We start from the raw sequence: 21,549 nt of genomic DNA on the forward strand, positions 1-21,549 counted from the left end.
AAAGGAAATGGATAACTGAACAAAAAAGAAAGAGAAAATCTTTTAAGAGATCCTTAGCCATGCAAGTTAAAATTCTTTGAGATTTCTGTCTCACTCCAGTCAGAATGACTAATGCAGAAGAAAACAGAAGCAACAATGAAACCAAGCAGCAGCAAACGCTGGGCTGGATGTGGGAAAGGGAAGCGTTTATGCATTGCCAGTAGGAGTGCACACTGGAGCAGTGACTGTAAACATCAGTGTGGGTTCCCAGAAAGCTAAAATAATGTCTACCACGTGACCAGACTGGACCACTCCTGGGCATTTACCCAAAGGAGTCCACACCCTAATCGAGAGACACTGCTCCTCCACGCTCATTGCTGCTCTGCTCACAGGCGCCAGGAGGGGGAAGAAGCCCGGATGTCCATCAACTGATGAATGATTAGTGAAAATGCATAACTACACAAGAGATGATTATTATACTGTTAAGAAGGATGGAATTATAAAGTTTTCAGGTAAATGAGGCGAACTGGAAACAGTCATTAGAATGTTTAGAAATGAGGTAATCCAGACCCAGGAAGACAAAGGTTGCACATTTTTCTCAGTTGTGGATGTTAGCATTGAATCTTCAGATTTGTATTTTATTTGTAACAACTATAGAGGTCAGGAATGTCTAAGGGGCCAGGAGAAGGGGCTTTCAAAGGAGGAGCAACACAATGCAGTGGTATAAAGGATTAAATGGGAATAATTATACAGAAAGTGTTATATTGGGGTCAGGGAGAGGAGGCTAGGGTTAGAGAATATTATAGGATGGATAAATAATACTAAAGGTATTTTGAAAAATCATAGAAACATATTATGATATAGGATTTCTAAAATATATCTATATATACACACAAAAGAGATAAAATGAATATACCCTAAAATAGGGCAATGGTGTCCCTACTATGCAGGGTCTAACAAATAAAAGCCCAGTGCCAGGAATGCAGAATACCTCTTTTTTGGAGTTGTAGGTCCCATAGACTCTCAAACATTATAGGCTATTTTCACCATTCTTGATTACTCTTCAGAACGCTTTTGGAAGTTCTATTTTACTTTATTATTTTTCAGAACTCTCATTGTGTTATTCATTGCTCATGGTACAATTACACAGGGTATTTTCATATCCTAAATAATCCATGCTGAGCCCATTTTCCACATACTCCTTGACTTTGCCCTTTCTCCTGCCTAGGCCTCGCATCCATCCCTCTTTCCTCTGAGCCCATTTTCCACATACTCCTTGACTTTGCCCTTTCTCCTGCCTAGGCCTCGCATCCATCCCTCTTTCCTCTAAAAGATTTTACTTCTATTTTCATGCCATGTATGCAACCTGAGCTTATGCATCTGTCTCAAATCTAAGGATCACAAATGAGAAACCTACGCTATATTTCATGGTGAGATTGGTTTAATCCACTTAATATAATTATCTCCACTAGCATACATTTTCCTGCAAATGCCAAAACTTTGTCTTCTTTATGGCTGAAAAATTCCATTGTACACAGATGCACATTTTCTTTATCCATTCCTCTGTTGTTGGAAAACTAGGTTGGTTCTATAGCTTAGCTATTGTGGACAATGCTCCAGAATTTTATGGTAAGACCCTATTGCTGCTGACCACACATTTGAGTCATAGGACATGAAAAAAATCAAGTTGGTATTGACCTAGAAGCTTCGTCCCTACTGTTTAGCTTTCACAGTGCTGGAAGGTGCTGTGCACACTACTGGACAAGGAAAGTCATCATTAGTCTTATCCTGCTGCGACCCCTGGGAGCTGCAATTGTGACTGTCCTCACCAGACATGCTCACTGGTGCAATAGTGACTGCAGCATCATGGCAGCAACCAATGACTTTCTGATTAGATTTAAGTTTTGTTCCTAAGATGAAGCACATACTTGATACCATTATTGGGCTAAGAACCTATAGTTAGACAGATCATAGGCCAAGGAGAGAATCTATTACTATTGCTTAGCTAAATGGACATTGTATACTGTGTCTTAAAGACCTATTGTTGAATCCATAGATCAGTGTGTCTCACAACCCTCCTTTGAGAAGTTTCAACTTGCTGTAGATGATGATTAACATAGGACTCCTAACTGGTCAAGGTGCAGAGAATAAGCAGAATGCTCACTCCTAAGTGGAACATTTGTACAACAACTCTGTTTCCCATAAAGCTCACGGAACATTATGGAAGCGGAAGTAGAAAGTTTAAAAGCCAAATGTGATGGATGACTGGAAGGGAACTGTGTCTTTTGGATACAGCAGGGCACCTGAATATATGGACTCACAGTGGTTGTTAGAGAATGCACAAGCCCAAGTCATACCAAATCCTATCATGGGAAAAGCCCTGCTTGTAGATTGTTTCCAGATTCTGGTTATTACAAATAATGCTGCTATGAACATAGTTGAACAAGTGTTCTTGTAGTATGATTGAGCATCCTTTGTGTATATGTCTAAGATTCTTCCAGGAATTGTTATGTTTACTTTATTTTGAGTGGTGTAAGTTGGAATTTCAAAAATGTTTAACTATTTATTTCCCTATGACTAAATATTTTGAGCACACTTTTAGGTATCTATTGACCATCTGTATTTCTTCCTTTGAGAACTCTCCATTCAGTTAATGAATCCTGTTGGGAAAGATTCCCCTCCCCCATCCTGAGAGCCTTCTCTTCACCCTGCTAATTGTTTCTTTTGCTGTTTATGCCACATTTTTGAGGATGTCGTTAGCAATCCTTTATCAGGATAATGTAAAGTGGTTGGAACTGGTTCACGCAATTGGTCAAAAGTGTTTGCATAATTCTCAGTGTAAGGATTAAACTTTTATGCTCTTGACACATTTTCCTGTAGTGATGGAGGTGGGTCTTGTATTTATCTATTACTTTCATTGGTTAATTAATAAAGAAAACTGCTTGGCCCTGATAGGACAGATAATTAGGTATGTGGAGTAGACATAACAGAATGCTGGGAGAAAGAAGCCAAGTCAGGCAGTCGCCATGATTCTCCCACTCCAGACAGATGCAGTTTAAGATCTTTCCTGGTAAGCCACCTTGTGATGTTACACAGATTATTAGAAATGGGTTAGATCAATATGTAAGAGCTAGCCAATAAGAGGCTGGAACTAATGGGCCAGTCAGTGTTTAAAAAAATACAGTTTCCGTGTAATTATTTCAGGTATAAAGCTAGCCGGGCGGGCGGCCGGGTGTTAGGAAAGTAGCCCTCCACTCCTATTTCAACACTGTAGGAACTACAGTGAGCATAGTCTGTCTTTCTACCTAATTTATAGGTTTCTGCAAGTGCCTGCCTTGACTGATATTTTAACGGTAACTTTTTAATGACCACTACTTAATTCATTCATTCTTTCTTTCTTTCTCTCTCTCTCTCTCTCTCTCTCTCCTCCTTCCTTCATTTTCTTTCTTTTCCTTCCTTCCTTCCTTCCTTCCTTCCTTCCTTTTGTGTGTGTGTGTGTGTGTGTGTGTGTGTATGTGTATAGATGGTTAAGGAAGTGAGGACAACATGCAGGATGTGGATCTCTCTTACCATGTGAGGTCCAGGGATTCAACTCGGGTGATCAGGTTTCATAGCAAACACCTATACCTGCCTAGGCGTATCACTACCCCTAATGTCCAAATTAAATAGAGGAGTATATTGCAGGCTCAACTATTCTGTGGTCTTGGTTCCAGAATGAAGAATATATGGCCGGATCCAAGGAGAATTAGTCAGCCTTAGGCAGACCCTAAGCCCAAATAAAATGTAATTGATAAATAAGTGTTTGATATTGTAAGTCAGTTAGGTACTGGAATTGTTCATGACACAGCATAGTTCATGCACAATGTGATTTTTCCCCCTAGATAAATAGAGGTAACTTTAGAAATCAATTTTGTAGTTCCGTGCTCCCCTATCCACCCTTCCTTTATCCCAATTCTCCTGTTTCCCCATGTCCCCCCTCCTTCCCTTCTACCTTTTCTCTACCCATCTCCCCTTACCCCCATCCCACTCCACCCCCAAGATCCCAATTTTCTCCCCGGCAATTTGGTCTACTTCCCTTAGCCAAGAGGATAACTATCTGTTTTTCCTTGGGTTCACCTTCTTACTTAGCTTCTTTAGGTTCACCTATTGTAGACTCCGTGGCCCTTATTTATGGCTAGAAACCAATTATGAGCGAGTACATCCCATGTTCAGCAGAAGGAGGGAGAACATGAGCAAAGAAGTCGGGACCACGAGGCGTGCACCCACCCACTGAGACAGTGGAGCTGACCTACTGGGAACTCACCAAGGCCAGCTGGACTGTGACCGAAAAAGCATGGGATAAAACCGGACTCTCTGAACATGGCGAACAATGAGGGCTGATGAGACGCCAAGGATAATGGCACGGGGTTTTGATCCTACTTAATGTGCTGGCTTTGTGGGAGCCTAGCCAGTTTGGATGTTCACCTTCCTAGATATGGACGGAGGGGAGAGGACCTAGGACTTACCACAGGGCAGGGAACCCGGACTGCTCTGTGGACTGGAGAGGGAGGGGGAGAGGAGTGGGGGGAGGGGAGAGAGGAGTGGGGGGAGGGGGGAGAAGGGTGGGAGGAGGGGGAGAAGGGTGGGAGGAGGGGGAGGGAAATGGGAGGCTGGGAGGAGGTGGAAACTTGTTTTTTGTTTGTTTTTTTTTCTTTTCTCAATAAAAAAAGGAAAAAAAAGAATATGGAAAAAAAAAGAAATCAATTTTGTATAAAGAGTTTAATGAATGATAAAGTGTTTTATCTCTTAAAAATCGTATTTTAAAAATACTATTGTCTCTTAATAAATAATTCAATTTTGAGTAAAGTATTATGCAGGGCAAGGCAATGTAGATATCTATAGTAGGGTGGGGTGTGGGAAAGCAATGACCTGTTTGTGCAGAGGGCTGACTTGAGCAGAAATGGAATCTGAGCAGTGGGAGGAAATGTGTCTTGATTGGGAAGCAGCAGCCTGAGGCAAGACCTCAGTGTATGAGAGGTGAGGAGGGCAGCCATGTCCGAGAGTGGGCAGGTGCAGAGAGTCTGAGCTCAAGCAGGATGAGAAGTCATTCAGGCTTGAGGCCACTTCTTGCAGGAAGTCAGAATCCTAAATGAGTGAGCAGAGGGTCCTCAGGGACAGCCTGGTGTGACACCTCAGCACTTGGAAGAGGCAAGGGTGAACCCAGTGCACTGTGTTAGCTCCAGGTCAGGTTGGGATCTGGGTACTCAGCAGATCGAGGGGACTTTCCTCTCAGAGGGTAAACCAGGAACCAGGCAAGGTACAGATGGTGGGAGTGGAAAACACAAGTTGGGAACTCAGTGACATTTAAGAAAAAGAGAAAATCTTTGCTGGGTGTGGAGAAACTGGGTTGCCAGAGCCCAGGCATGTTAAAGGGAGTATCCATGCATAAAATAGAAGCAAGGGTTCCAGAAACTGATCAGGGTGAAGACACTGTCCCCATGCAGTGGCACAGTCTGGGTGCCTTTATGTTGAAGATTGTTTCTGTTCTTAGGGCCGACTTAAGTGTGGTGTTGAAGCCTCAGGGAGGCCAAGTGGCAGCTCTCCAGGAATCAGGAGTAGGAATCTCAGCACAAGATGAGAAATGGATGCTTTATTGTGGAGGTTAGCTCAGCCTGAGTGTCATAACTTCAACTCTGTGACAAATTTGACTTCTCCAATGGCCTGATTCCTCTTTTCCATTCCTTCCTGTTTTCTCTCCCCTCCCTGCCCAGCGTTGAGTTCTTGGTATCATGACGATTGTACAATGGTCCTGGGTGCATTCCCCGCCTGTGATTCTCCCTTTGCCAGTCAGGGGACTGGACCTCATTCTGCACGCTCAGGGCAGCTTCTGTTACTGCCTCTCATCCCTAGCTGGAATCGGGATAATTTGCTGCTACCTTTGATTCTTGTTCAGAACCTATTTTACAGAAGGGGGACACTCATCTTCTGAGGGCAGGGGAAGATTTCTTCTCAACATGTTTTCAGAAAATATTTATATTAACTCGAACTTCAAAAATAAAACTGATTCCTCAGACATCAATCCAGACTCTCCTCCAGGTAAGAAGTCCTTTTCTGCTGCTCTTAGTTAGTGATGAAGTCAAGGAGAAAGACAGATGTTTATGTGCCTCTTGGCCACTGGAGTCACAACCAACTGTGCTGCCTGTAGACAGATGTGAAAGGTTGTGGGATTGTACAGTGGAAAAGAGAAAGTGTTGTCCTTTACCATCTGGAGAAAATCACATCACCCATGTTACTGTATCTTTTCTCACATAAGTAACCTTAAATGCGTGTAACATATTTTTTCAACAGTTAAACCATGGTCTTCTGATTTTCTCTCTCTATTTGGTAACATATCACAGTCTGTTGGCATCTAAGTGTTGAACAGCTTCTTTTATTCATCTCCCTCCAAACTATATAATGAAATACTATGCAATCATTATAAAACTTATAAAGAAGACACGATTATATTAAAAATGTTTATTCAGATGTGCTAGCTGAAGCCTGTAATCTCAAACTCAGGAGCCTGAGATGGGGGTTTCTGTGAGATTGAGATCACCTTGGACTACATACTGACACCCTGTTTCAAAAATAAAACAAAATATAGGGGAAATAATGACATAATGTCAAAGAAAATATAGTCACAAATCAGATTTTCAATTGTGGAAAACATATTTATAACTAAAAGTTTTTAACTTCTTAGAAAGGTACATACCAAAATAGCGACAACAATTATTTTCAATGTCAGGAATTAGTATACACACACACACACACACACACACAACATATATAGCAATGTTTCTATGTTTCACATGATTTTTTCCTATTTGCATTTTCTGATTATTTTAAACATCATGTTATTAGTATTTATCATGGACAAAAAGAGAAGAAAAGGAGAAAGAAGAGGAAATGGGAACAGAACTCAAGACATGGATTTTGTTTGTCTTTCAGCTCCTCCAAAGAAGACCACGACTCGTGAAAGTTGCCATAGATTCTCCAGGGTGCTCTTCATCTTATTCACAATATATTTCCTGCTATTGACAATCTTATTCTCCATTTCTCTGATCAGTAAGTACGACCGTGGGACAAGTAGCAATGAGAAGGAAGGGGACCCATTAGATAGAAGGCTATGCAGAAACCTGAGACAGGAACTCTCTAAGAAGATTGATGACATTGGAAAATTTTCTCTGTTTCATAATGACTCTTCTGAAGAAGTCATTTGTTCTCACTAGAGAATCCAGTGTGTGTTAGATGGTGTCACAGAGTGGAATCCTGGGGCATCTGTGGTAGATCCCAATTCTGAGGATAAATCTGTATTTCCTCAGCAGCATTTAGAAGCCAGCCCCATCAGATGCATAGATACTTAAATTTTGGAATGGGCAGGGTGATGAGAAGAGATGACAGAGCTACTCCAGGGACAGAGCTCCAGGGGATTTCTTTCTAATAATTTGTTTTTTGTTCCAAACTATGTGAGTCCTGGAACTATTTTAGAAAATAGTGGATTTCTCTATAAATTGGCTTTCCAATTCATCAAAAATTAAAAATCATAAACTATATTTTTATGCAGGTGTTATATTAATTCATTCAATAATTAGTATCGTCCATTTCCTATATACTGGGCAGCATGTCAGAGTACAGAAAGAGCTGCAGCCCCAGTCTCAGGAAACTTAGAGAATAGTCACGTGAAGCAGCGCTTAAAAGCTTGCATGGGAAATGCTGTGCAGGTGAGAAGTGAGCCCAGGAGGCTAAGAAAAGCTTGGAGCAGATGATGCCTAGACCTGTGTGCCAGCAGTGCCAGAGACACGGGGGAGCATGGGAAATACGGGCAAATATAGGTTGCATTACTGTACCGTGTAGTGCTGCATGGAGAACTGAGCACGAGACTGTAGGGGGCAGACAAAATTGGACTCTGATGACAAAATAGTGCAGGCCATATTACACGGGTATTTCCTGTAAATGTTATTCAGTTTAGTGGCTGTGGCTGAACCCTTAGCCAGCTTAAAAATTAGTAGGTTAGTTTAGCTATTTATTTAATTTATTTAATTCTTTCTTGGTGGCATCAAGATTCCCATGGTCCGAGGTGAACTTACTCATCCTCAGGGAGTCACACATCAGTAACAGACACCCCAGCTTCCCGTGGCAACTTCAGAGTTCCAGGATGGATGGCAGCCATAAGCCAAGTTCAACATGGAGTGAACATCAATTTGCCTTTGTGTGTTTTAGTGGACAAAGAAAGTCTTAAAGGTAGCTCATATCAGGTGGTGTAGAAACAGACCCAGTTTCTTTTTCAAAAAAATTATTTATTTTTATTTTATGTGCATTTGTGTTCTTGCCATGGCTGTCAGGCCTCTGGAACTGGGATTACAGACAGCTGTGAGCTGCCATGTAGGTGCTGGAAATTGAACCTAGGTCCTCCGGAAGAACAGTCAATGCTCTTAACCGCTAAACCATCTCTCCAGCCCCAGACCCAGTTTTGCGAGTAGGGAACTGAAGAGACATAGTCCAAGTGGATATTTACAACAGGAAGATGGAAAAGTGTGTGCAGATTTGCAATGTGCCACAGTCATGAAGACCCACTGAAGAATCTGAAGCAGGACATGATAAAGTTAAAACTGACTTAGAGAAGCATGTTCTTACCGAGGTGTGAAAATGAAGGGAAGGAGAAATTAGGAAGCTAATTCAGAATCCATTCGGGCAGCACTGGGGGCTTGGTCCAAGGGTCCTGCTGATGATGCACAGGAGAGGAGATAACGTCGAGCACAGGAGGTGAAGTTCTGGTCAATATTGATAGCTGAGAATTAGGGAACGCAGAGGAGTGAGGTGTGACTCTAGTGTTCTCATTTCATAAAATCAGCAGTCAACCACTCCAACAACCCATGAAATTGCAATATCACTAAGGAAGAGAGAGAGAATTACAGATGGAACTGGGTGAATTTTCTATTGGAGGAGAGGCGGTTGCAGAAGAAAGCAGGTAGGGAAGAGCACAGGACACAGCAGCTTGCAGGGCCAGGCAAACTGGAGGGAGTCATCATCTCCCAACAGTTAAGAAGGAAGAGAAGCAGGCTAGGTCATGTGAGAAGTCCCACAGGAAGATGACTGATAAGTGTACATGAGGAACCATTAATATCTATTTCAAACACAGTTTTATAAATTAGCAGAAGTGAAAGCCAGAATCTAGAACCTCAAGGAACAAGTGGGAGATGAGGAAGAGAAAAAAGAAAATTCAACTTGTAGAAAAAAGGTGAATTAGTTTTAAGTTAGGTACACCATGAAAGGGTGGGGACACTGAGAAGTCAGAACTCACTGGGGTCGAGGGAAAGGAAAGGAAAGAACAAAAGCAATGTCCTTCTGATCAGTGTTGGGCTCTTTATAACTTCCATGCTTGGGAAACCTGGAACTGCTCGGAATTAGCTCACTTCTCCCTCCCCTTTCCTGGGCTATGCATATACTTAATAGGATTTATCACCTGAGATGTAGTCTGTAGTGTGCCCTCCATTAAATGTTGGAGAGACCCCAGGGTCATGGATCTGTCCCTTCCAGCTCTTCCTGGAGATATTTGAGGTCATAAATCAGTAGGAGCAGGGTTACACTGACTGGAGTGGGGGAAAATTGTTCTTATTTGTGGTAAGGTCTCATGTAGGCCAGGCCAGCCATGAACTAACTAACTAACCATGTAACCCAACCAATTAACTAAACAAACTAGCTAGTTAGCTAGGTAAACCAACCAATCAACTAAACCAACTTGTACAGTTAAGGATGACCTCAAACTTCTGATCTTCCTCATCCTAATTCCCAAGTGCAAGGGCCACAGCCACCACACTCCATGGTGATGGGAATCTTTCCCAGGCAGCCTCTAACTACTCAGGTAGTTGGACATTTATAGGTTTCGTTTCTACAAAGAATGAATGAAGGTAAAGGCAGAGAGTCGAGTCATAGCACTAGCAGAAAAATGAATGGTTTTTTATTCTGTTTTACAGCTTTGTTTAAAAAATATTCTCAGCTTCTTGAAGAAAAAGCAATCATAAAAGAACTGAATTATACCAGATTGGAGTGTACAAAATGGCATTCACTCTTGAAAGGTAAAAGTTTACGTGCCTAGCATCAGCATTTTCAACAAGAGTCTTGGCTAGATCCGACAGCAACGGGCACCATGGGGACACGATTTCATACTGCACACTCAGTGCCAGTTGCCAGGGGAGTCCTTTATAGAGGTCTCCAATCGGGCATATTTGAAGAAGAGTTTCAGGGAGGGAGAGCCAATGCCAGGCTGAGTTGAATTTCATCAGGCACAGAAAGGATGAAGCAGATCTGATGGTGTGAATGTGAGCATCTCCAGGGAGTCATCTCAAGTGTGTGTTTAAAATTTCATTTTTAATGTGAAATATGTTTATGTGTAAGTGTCTGGATGTGGGTTTGTGTATGTGAGTGCAGTGCCTGCAGAGGGCAGAAGAGGGTGTTGGATCCCTGAAGCTGGAGTTATATGTGATGATGAGCCGCAGGTCCTGCGTGCAGGGAAGTGAACTCCAGTCCTCTGCAAGAACAGCACACTATCTTAACTGCTGAGTCATTTCTGTAGTCCCTCAATTGTTTTTATCTCTCTCTCTCTCTCTCTCCCTTCCTCCCTCCCCCTCTCTCTCTCCCCCTCTCTCTCTCTGTGATAATCTTGTTGCTACCTCAGTTACAGTGTCTCCAAAGTGTAGTTTACCTACGGTTTGAATACAGAATTTGTTTTTCTAGTATACTAAGCTGAACAGTGGACTTATAAAGGGCACTGTCAGAGTAGACTGGGGTTCCTTGGCATCAGAGCGAGAGGGGCTCCTTGCTGCATCTGGAGAGGTAGGGAGTCCCATTTTCCATGTGGTCTCCACATACAGCAGATGTTAAATGACTTTATGACATTGTACTTACATCTCCTTCCTCCCCATAGACAAAGTCTGGAGCTGTTGCCCAAAGGACTGGGAGCCATTTAGTTCCCACTGCTACTTCATTTCCACTGACTCAGCATCTTGGAGCAAGAGTGAGGAGAAGTGCTCCAGCATGGGTGCTCATCTGATGGTGGTCCGCAGCTGGGAAGAACAGGTGCATCCTGGGAGCGAGTGGGGTCTGGGCCCAGCCTGCTGTCTGCCCTTTTTACTAAGAGGGAGTTTTTTCGACATGGGTGTTGGTGCTGTGGCAGAAGGCTTGCCATCAGGTAGCCGGAAAGGTTGCTTCAGCCTTGGCATTCTACACTTTGCTCCCGCTGCAGTGAACTAAACAATCCACAGGAACCATGGCAACAGAAATGCAGTGCCTGAGGGTGGAGGGAAGGATGGAATGTTTCTGTTTGAAAGACCAGTTTGTGATTTCAGCACTCTAAGGCCTCCTGTAGTACCAGCTGCCTAACAGAGGAGGGCGCAGAGCTGACTAGGGAAAGGGGATCCAATCAGGAGAGTCAGAGCCAACCATCAGAAATGAAATACCTGCAGTTATGAATGGGGAATGATTTAATCTGTAAAATTCTTTCATGCACAATTTTCAAGAACAGTGTTGGGGAAGAAAAGAGCAGGGTGATTCTGAGATGAGAATTCATGATCATGGAGAGGGATTATTTCCAATGTCTATAAAATCAGGCCTATGGGTGATGACTTTGTATTCTGGTCGGGGAAGATGGCACTCATGGAGGTGGGGGACTCTTTTAGTGTTCGATCCTCTTCGTCTCTTCATCTCTGTATGACCAGTGTACTTCCAAAATGTACAATTATTATGTATTAATCTGAAATTTGAAAACTACTTAAGGGCCTAGAAAGATGAACTAGGATTTGATTATTATGTATTTGCACAAGTGTATCATATTGAATCTATAATTTTGCTGATGTAGGTGTTGCTTTCTATGTGTTGCTTTCATTGGTTAATTAATAAAGAAACTGCCTTGGCCTTTGATAGGCCAGCCCTTAGGTGGGTGGAGTAGACAGAGCAGAATGCTGGGAAGAAGGGAAGTGAGGCGGTCGCCATATTTCTCCGACCTGAGACAGATGTAGGCTAGAATCCTTCCCGATAATCTGCTGCTACACAGATTATTAGAAATGGGTTAAGCAAGATGTGAGAGTTAGCCAATAAGAGGCTACAGATAACGGGCCAGGAAGTGTTTAAAAGAATACAGCTTCCGTGTAATTATTTCGGGTGAAAGCTAGCAGGGAACTGAGTGGTGGGAAGCAGCCCTCAGCTCTATCTACATTTTGCATATTTAAAATAATTTTTCAAAGATATTATAAAAATTCTATAACAGAAAAAAAGCCCTCAATCCAGGCTGAATGCTATGTCTTTCTTTCCTCTTAGGATTTCATCACTAAGATCCTGAACCGTAAAACTGCTTATTTTATCGGGCTTTCAGATCCAGGTCATCGTCAGTGGCAGTGGGTTGATCAGACGCCATACAATAAAAGTGCCACGTGAGTCTAGAGTTACCCAGAGGAGTCCTGGGTCCTGAGCTATGAGAAGACTTTAGGGTGTTCCAGCTGTTGATTATAAAACCAAAACAGCTCAGTCCTGGTGTGGGTGCTGGGGATGGAGTTACTTTTATCCCTGTTTACTCATCTCAGGAGTCCTGTGAGTCGTGTGTTGCTGACACTCCCAGGAGAGATGAGGAATTGAGTGAGAAGAGTGTAGGATGATAGGTACCCAGGGTGCCCAACCAGGTGCTTACAGATAGGGGGGGTTTATTGTGCTTTCAGTCACTCATCTATACTTGAAAAAGTCGGATCTATTTTTATTTTCATTTGTGTGTATATGTGTCTCTCTGTGAGTGTGTACCATTTGTATGTGAGTGCCCATGGAGCCCATAAGAGCGTGTTGGATCCGCTGCAGTTGAGGCACAAGTGATGACCACACCAATATAGGTTAAGGAAACATAACTCTCATGTTTCCTGGAAAAGCAGCCAGCATTGTTAATGTCTGAGCATCTCTCCAGCTTTCATTTATATCCCTATAATAAAAATTAATGTCAAGACAATAATGATTATTTCTCATAAATCTAAAGCCCCCCAATCTCATATTGTTGTGTTTCATATTTATGTAATTATGTAAAAACTCCAGTATCTTACTATGTTCCCATATTCTGTCAGATTTCTGTAGTGAGAATTAGGTAGTACGTCATTGTCATTCTCAGTTCTCAGAGAAGAAAAGTAGGAATCCAGGAAATTAAGTTACTTGCCCTAAATGACAGAAATAAGTAGATTATCTAGATATTTTAACTAGCTCTCCAGTCTCTAAAATAAAACTGATGTAAAATGAAAGAAAGCTTTATTAAAATATGAGAAAATGGAGAGACCTTCTCAATATATAAATAAGCACATGGAGTGACAGTCCCCAGGTACCAAGACCTAGGGATGAAGTAGCCTCTGGGATGTGTGCTGGGAGAACAGTTAAGTAACAAGCTGAGAGAATATTAAATGCGGTGGGCCCTGTTTTCCAGGGAAAGGTCAGATATGTGGGATTTGCCCACACCAGAATCTGATTTCCACAGATTCCAACATCATCCCCAGGCTTGCTTACTCTTGCTTTCTCTTTCCCAGCATTACTGTGGAAACACCTGATGCTCTTTCCTCCCTTGCAGGTTCTGGCAACCAGGTGAGCCCAACAATGAACAGGAACAATGTGTTGTCTTAAGTCATCCTTATACACGTTCTAGCTGGGGCTGGAATGACATCTCTTGCAGTGATAAGCAGAAGTCAGTTTGTCAGATGAAGAAAATATACTTGTGAGAAAGCAGTCTTCATGGACATGGGGCCGCATTTTTATCCAGCATTACACAGGCACCTGGAAAGATCTTCTTGTGGAATATATGTCCATAGAATTTTAGGTAGGCAGCCAACAGTTATACATATGATAATTCTGGTCCACATATATACTTATTCATTCATCCTTTACTCTATTATATAAGGAGAATTTTACATATACCAGAGACCATACAGGAATATGTGTGGAATCGCATCACTTTCTCTGTCTATTTTTAGATTCCTAATGTCTTATTTGATGATAGAATTGTATGGAGTGGTCTCTCTCTCTCTCTCTCTCTCTCTCTCTCTCTCTCTTCACCTGTCTTTGGATTTATTGATGTATAATTGATAAATAAATCATGTATATTTACATTACACTGTCTTGAGTTGATATGGAAATGCATTGGGCAATGACTACCACAATCAGGTCAACAACACCCTCTGTTACCTAACACAGTTGCCTGTTTTGTTTTTGTGTGTGTGTGTGTTTGTGTATGGTGTTAGAATACTTAAGATCTTCTTAAGCAAGTTCAGACAGACAGGGTGACATTGTACCTATTGTCACTTTGATCCCCAGTGCTTACTCATATTTTCTCTGGCAGTTTGTGTCCTTCCAACAGCATTTTCACGTTTCCCAGTACTAGGACCTTGGACCCAATGGCTAGTGTGTTGGATACTATGGGCGCTGTGAGGCTGATGAGGGCCTCTAATGGATGGTTGATCCTGGATTGGGTAAGATACATTAACATCAAGTTTAAGGAGATGATAGCCAACCTTCTACTGGTACCCTCACTGATTCTTGGTATCTCACCTTGGTGCCTGCCGTACTAGGGACAGCCTCTGCCCTGTGGATTTACATTGAGGAGACCCTCATTTCCCACGGAAGCCTGTATGTTGATTAATACTTTAGAAGCCCTTTCAACTTCTTATTATGAATATTTTGAAACAGAATTTGACTGGATGATATCATCAATACTCATATAACTACCATCTATTTTTTTAAATTTTTATTGCTTTATAAATAATACCATTCAAAATTTCCACTTCTTCCCCTCCTCTCATTTCCTTCCCACTCCCCCACTCACCCTCCTTCCTCCCCCTCTAGTTGTAAGAGAGGGCAGGGTACCATGCCCTATGGGAAGTCCGAGGCCCTCTCCCCTCCATCCAGGTCTAGGAAGGTGAGCATCCAAACAGACTAGGATCCCAAAAAGCCAGTACATGGAGTAGAGACAAATCCCAGTGCAATTACCATTGGTTTCTCAGTCTGCCCCCATTGTCAGCCACATTCAGAGAGTCCAGTTTGATCACATGCTCATTCAGTTCCAGTCCAGCTGGCTTTGGTGAGCTCCCATTAGATCAGGCACACTGTCTCAGACTACCATCTATATTAATGGTTGTTGGTATTTGGATAATTCGATATATATGTGTGTATATATGCATATATATGCACATGTTATTTGATAAAGCATTTGAGGGTTAGTTTGATATATATACTCCAGAAAATATTTCAGTATATGTCATCTGAAATTCTCATTGTACAACAAAACAATACCATTATCACTCTTGGAAAATTTAACAACTCTTTTCTCATATGATGTGTGGTATTTCCTGTGTTTCCTCAGCCATCCCCAAAATGTTTCTTATGGCTGTTCTAGTAAGCCATATCCAAAATCATCTCATTTGCTAAATAAAATTATTCTACAAGTTCAGGCCAGGCCTCTAAAACACTGTCCTCATTTCAGACTCAAGCTTCAGGGTCAGGAGTTCCCAAGGATGGCATTACTTATTGTAATCTGTCTGCAGGGCTCCAAGGTCCTGCAACTCCTGAGGAGTTATAAGTTGCTAGGATGATCCACTGAACTAAAGATTCTGCTCTATTAAGATTATGGTTTTTTTTATACAAAAAGATAGAAAGGAGAACTAATGGGAGGGACATGCAAGGCAAGATCAGGGAGGGTCCCAAATAGGGAATTTCCATTGACCCCGTGTGTGTGTGTCTCCTTCTCAGAATGTTAGTGACAATATACAAAACAGATCAACCAGAGGACACTCATCTGAGCTCTGAAATCAGCGATTTATCAGGGTTCATTATATAGGTGTAAGTGTTTGGTTGATAAATGAAGGAACTCAGCTTTCAGCACCACTTCACTGCTGGGGTGAGCATCTCGTGCCTCAAAGGCTCAACATTTTAATGACATGGTCAGGGTTTCCGAAATGGTGAGCTCCCAACATGAATCATCTTGTTACCATGAACTATGAGAGAACTGAACAGCATAAGGCTTTGTGGCCTACCGTGATAAAACAGATGCCTCAATAGCTCCAGAAATTCCCGAAAATTAGAGCAGTAACCTCCCATGACCTGGGTAAAATCCAGAGAAAGTCTTTCTTCGACAGGTCAGGAGTAAATGATATGAATGAAGATGAAAATGAACAGGAGAATGTGCCCCATCAACTTCCCAGGCTGCTTCACAACAGACTTCATGGTGTGCATGACACACACCCAATGCTAAACCCGCATGACACTAGTTCACTTCAATATCAGAGATAACTGAAGCAGAAGTTTGAAAATTTTGTCTATATGAGTGTTCCGTCCGCATGTATGCCTTTATGCCAGAATTGGGCATCAGATCCCACTATAAATGACTGTGAGCCATGAATTGAACTCAGGACCTTTGGAAGAGCTGTCAATGCTCTTATTCACTGAGCCATCTCTCCAGCAAGTTTTAGTTTTTTGTACTTGTGCTGCAAAAGCACCTCTTTCCTGCCTACGGGGCTAATGTTCCATTTTGAAGCACAATAAAAAGACATCTGAGAAAAGAGTAAAGGAATTAGGTGTAGATGCTATACCAGTCCCCAAGTGCTTACATACTCCTCTGATAATGGACTCATTCAATGCCTTTGACCCACCCCCCTCTATATACAGTATGTTTTCAACCCCAAACGGCTGGTTTGTCCAGGTGACTTTCACTGGCCCATAGGATGAGAATGAACCCGATTCTCTGAATACAGGAGACAGCCACATATTCAACTCACAGCAAGCTATGGTTCTCTATGATCTGGCTAAAAATGATGAATGTGGAAAGAAGTCAAACAGAATTACAGAGACCATGGCCAGACCCTTAGGAGAGAAAAATTTAAATACACAACTTGAATTTGGAATTGTCTGTGACTTATTCTCGGGTATATCAGATACGATAACTATGGAAATATATATATATTTTTTTTCAGAATCTATTTTTTTTAATAATTTTTTTTATTAAGAAAAGAAGAAAAAAACATAAACAAAAAACAAGTTTCCACCTCCTCCCAGCCTCCCATTTCCCTCCCCCTCCTCCCACCCTTCTCCCCCTCCTCCCACCCTTCTACCCCTCCCCCCACTCCTCTCCCCCTCCCTCTCCAGTCCACAGAGCAGTCCAGGTTCCCTGCCCTGTGGTAAGTCCTAGGTCCTCCCCCCTCCGTCCATATCTAGGAAGGTGAACATCCAAACTGGCTAGGCTTCCACAAAGCCAGCACATTAAGTAGGATCAAAACCCCGTGCGATTGTCCTTGGCGTCTCATTAGCCCTCATTGTTCGCCATGTTCAGAGAGTCCGGTTTTATCCCATGCTTTGTCGGTCACAGTCCAGCTGGCCTTGGTGAGCTCCCAGTAGATCAGCTCCACTGTCTCAGTGGGTGGGTGCACGCCTCGTGGTCCCGACTTCTTTGCTCATGTTCTCCCTCCTTCTGCTCCTCATTGGGACCTTGGGAGCTCAGTCCAGTGCTCCAGTGTGGGTCTCTGTCTCTGTCTCCATCCATCACCAGATGAATTGCTCTCGGATAGGGTCATTTCAGGTTCCCAATCCTCAGCTACCCAAGGAACTAACTGGGAACCTCATGTTGGGCACTTGGGAGCCCCTCTAGGGTCAAATCTCTTGCTCACCCTAAAGTGGTTCCCTTAACTAAGAATTGTGGTTCCGTGCTCCCCTATCCACCTTTCCTTTATCCCAATTCTCCTGATTCCCCAAATCCCCCCTCCTTCCCTTCTACCTTTTCTCTCCCCATCTCCCCTTACCCCCATCCCACCCCACCCCCAAGATCCTAATTTTCTCCCCGGCAATTGGGTCTACTTCCCTTAGCCAAGAGGATAACTATATGTTTTTCCTTGGGTTCACCTTCTTACTTAGCTTCTTTAGGTTCACCTATTGTAGACTCCGTGGCCCTAATTTATGGCTAGAAACCAATTATGAGCGAGTACATCCCAAGTTCATCTTTTTGGGTCTGGGACACCTCACTCAGGATAGTGTTTTCTATTTCCATCCATTTGCCTGCAAAATTCGAGAAGTCATTGTTTTTTACCGCAGCGTAGTACTCTAGCGTGTATATATTCCATACTTTCTTCATCCATTCTTCCATTGAAGGGCATCGAGGTTGTTTCCAGGTTCTGGCTATTACAAATAATACTGCTATGAACATAGTTGAACAAATGCTTTTGTCATATGATAGAGCATCTCTTGGGTATATTCCCAGGAGTGGTATTGCTGGGTCCAGGGGTAAGTTGATCCCGAATTTCCTGAGAAACCGAAACACTGACTTCCACAGTGGTTGCACAAGATGGCATTCCCACCAGCAATGGATGAGGGTACCCGTTCCTCCACAGCCTCTCCAGCAAAGGTTATCCTTGGTGTTTTTGACTTTAGCCATTCTGACAGGTGTAAGATGATATCTCAAAGTTGTTTTGATTTGCATTTCCCTGATTGCTAAGGAAGTTGAGCACGACTTTAAGTGTCTTTTGGCCATTTGAACTTCCTCTGCTGAGAATTCTCTGTTCAGTTCAGTGCCCCATTTTTTAATTGGGTTAATTAGCATTTTAAAGTCTAGTTTCTTGAGTTCTTTATATATTTTGGAGATCAGACCTTTGTCTGTTGTGGGGTTGGTGAAGATCTTCTCCCAATCAGTAGGTTGCCTTTGTGTCTTATTGACTATGTCCTTTGCTTTACAGAAGCTTCTCAGTTTAAGTAGGTCCCATTTATTCAATGTTGCCCTTAATGTCTGTGCTTCTGGGGTTATACATAGGAAGCGATCTCCTGTGCCCAGCTCCTGTAGGGTACTTCCCACTTTCTCTTCTATCAGGTTCAGTGTGTTCGGGCTGATATTGAGGTCTTTAATCCATTTGGACTTGAGTTTTGTGCACGGTGATAGATAAGGGTCTATTTTCATTCTTCTACAAGATGACATCCAGTTGTGCCAGCACCATTTGTTGAAGATGCTTTCTTTCTTCCATTTTATACTTTTTGCTCCTTTATCGAAAATCAGGTGTTCATAGGTTTGTGGGATAAAATCCGGGTCTTCTATACGATTCCATTGGTCGACTTCTCTGTTTTTATGCCAGTACCACACTGTTTTCATTACTGTAGCTCTGTAATAGAGTTTGAAGTCAGGGATGGTAATGCCTCCAGAAGATCCTTTATTGTATAGGATTGTTTTGGCTATCCTGGGTTTTTTGTTTTTCCATATAAAGTTGATTATTGTCCTCTCCAGATCTGTGAAGAATTTTGATGGGATCTTGATGGGGATTGCATTGAATCTATAAATAGCCTTTGGTAGAATTGCCATTTTTACTATGTTGATCCTCCCAATCCAAGAGCAAGGGAGGTCCATCCATTTTTTGGTATCCTCTTCAATTTCTTTCTTCAATGCCTTAAAGTTCTTGTCAAATAGATCTTTCACTTCCTTGGTTAGATGTACCCCAAGATATTTTATGCTGTTTTTGGCTATTGTGAATGGTGAAGCTTCTCTGATTTCCCTCTCTGCTTCCATATCCTTTGTGTATAAGAGGGCGACTGATTTTTTGGAGTTGATCTTGTATCCTGCCACATTACTAAAGCTGTTTATCAGCTGTAGGAGTTCTTTGGTGGAGTTTTTGGGGTCGCTTATGTACACTATCATATCATCTGCAAATAACGAAAGTTTAACTTCTTCCTTTCCAATTCGAATCCCCTTGATTCCATTATGTTGTCTTATTGCTATTGCTAGAACTTCAAGCACTATATTGAAGAGGTATGGGGAGAGTGGACAGCCTTGTCTTGTTCCTGAGTTAAGTGGGATGGCTTTGAGTTTCTCTCCGTTTAATTTGATGTTAGCTGTCGGCTTGCTGTATATAGCTTTTATTATATTTAGGTATGACCCTTGTATCCCTAATCTCTCCAAGACTTTTAACATAAATGGATGTTGAATTTTGTCAAATGCTTTTTCAGCATCTAATGAAATGATCATATGGTTTTTTTCTTTCAGTTTATTTATATGCTGGATTACATTGATAGATTTTCGTATGTTGAACCAGCCCTGCATCTCAGGAATGAAGCCTACTTGATCATAATGGATAATTTTTCGGATGTGTTCTTGGATTCGATTTGCCAGTATTTTGTTGAGGATTTTTGCGTCGATATTCATGAGTGAGATTGGCCTGTAGTTCTCTTTCCTGGTTGAGTCTTTGAGTGGTTTTGGTATCAGAGTAATTGTGGCTTCATAAAAGGAGTTTGGTAATGACCCTTCTGTTTCTATCTTGTGGAATACATTAAGGAGTATAGGTATTAGATCTTCTTGGAAGATCTGGTAGAATTCCGCATTGAAACCATCTGGTCCTGGGCTTTTTTTGGTAGGGAGGTTTTTGATAACCTCTTCTAATTCTTCGCGACTAACAGGTCTATTTAGATTGTTCACCAGGTCCTGATTTAACTTTGGTATATGATATTTATCTAAAAAAGTATCCATTTCCTTTACATTTTCCAATTTTGTGGCATATAGGCTTTTGTAGTAAGATCTAATGATTCTCTGAATTTCCTCTGTGTCTGTGGTTATGTCCCCCTTTTCATTTCTGATCTTATTAATTTGCAAATTCTCTCTCTGCCGTTTGATTAGCTTGGATAGTGGTTTGTCAATCTTGTTGATTTTCTCCAGGAACCAGCTTTTTGTTTCATTGATTTTTTGTATTGTTTTCTGTGTTTCTATTTTGTTGATTTCAGCCCTCATTTTGATTATTTCCAGTCTTCTACTCCTCCTAGGTGAGTCTGCTTCTTTTTTTTCTAGAGCTTTCAGGTGGGCTGTTAAGTCTCCAATGTGAGCTTTCTCTGTTTTCTTTAAGTGGGCACTTAGTGCTATGAACTTTCCTCTTAGGACTGCTTTCATAGTGTCCCATAAGTTTGAGTATGTTGTTTCTTTATTTTCATTGAATTCCAGGAAGACTTTAATTTCTTTCTTTATTTCTTCCTTAATCCAGCTATGGTTCAATAGTTGACTGTTCAGTTTCCATGACTTTGTATGCTTTCGGGGGGTAGCATTATTGTTGAATTCTAACTTTAATCCATGGTGATCTGATAAGACACAGGTGGTTACTAATATTTTTTTGTAACTGTGGATGTTTGCTTTGTTACCGACTATGTGGTCGATTTTCGAGAAGGTTCCATGAGCTGCAGAGAAGAAGGTATATTCTTTCCTATTTGGATGGAATGTTCTATAGATGTCTGTTAAGTCCATTTGATTCATTACCTCCACTAATTCTCTTATTTCTCTGTTAGGTTCCTGTCTGATTGACCTGTCCATTGGTGAGAGAGGAGTGTTGAAGTCTCCTACTATTAGTGTGTGCGGTTTGATGGCTGCCTTGAATTTTAGCAATGTTTCTTTTATGTACGTGGGTGCTTTTATATTAGGGGCATAGATGTTCAGGATTGAGACTTCATCCTGATGAACTGTTCCTGTTATGAGTATAAAATGCCCCTCTCCATCTCTTCTGATTGATTTAAGTTTAAAGTCAACTTTGTTAGAGA

The 21,549-nt window shown here is 41.8% G+C and overlaps 1 protein-coding gene across 1 annotated transcript; it reads left to right on the forward strand.

Moving 5' to 3' along the window:
• Nucleotides 1-5,972: 5,972 nt before the first annotated feature.
• LOC121440723 (C-type lectin domain family 4 member A-like) lies at nt 5,973-14,022 on the forward strand. Its single transcript, XM_041641548.1, has 6 exons — nt 5,973-6,054; nt 6,946-7,062; nt 9,972-10,073; nt 10,922-11,073; nt 12,310-12,422; nt 13,586-14,022. Exons 1-6 carry the CDS (start codon nt 5,973-5,975, stop codon nt 13,731-13,733), a joined length of 714 nt encoding a protein of 237 aa, XP_041497482.1. The 3' UTR covers nt 13,734-14,022.
• The last annotated feature ends 7,527 nt before the right edge of the window (nt 14,023-21,549 follow it).

The sequence above is a fragment of the Microtus oregoni genome, unplaced genomic scaffold (assembly GCF_018167655.1).
Source record: "Microtus oregoni isolate MIOR12 unplaced genomic scaffold, Mior012 000002F_ref0000024, whole genome shotgun sequence".
In the NCBI taxonomy this organism is placed as follows: Eukaryota; Metazoa; Chordata; class Mammalia; order Rodentia; family Cricetidae; genus Microtus; species Microtus oregoni.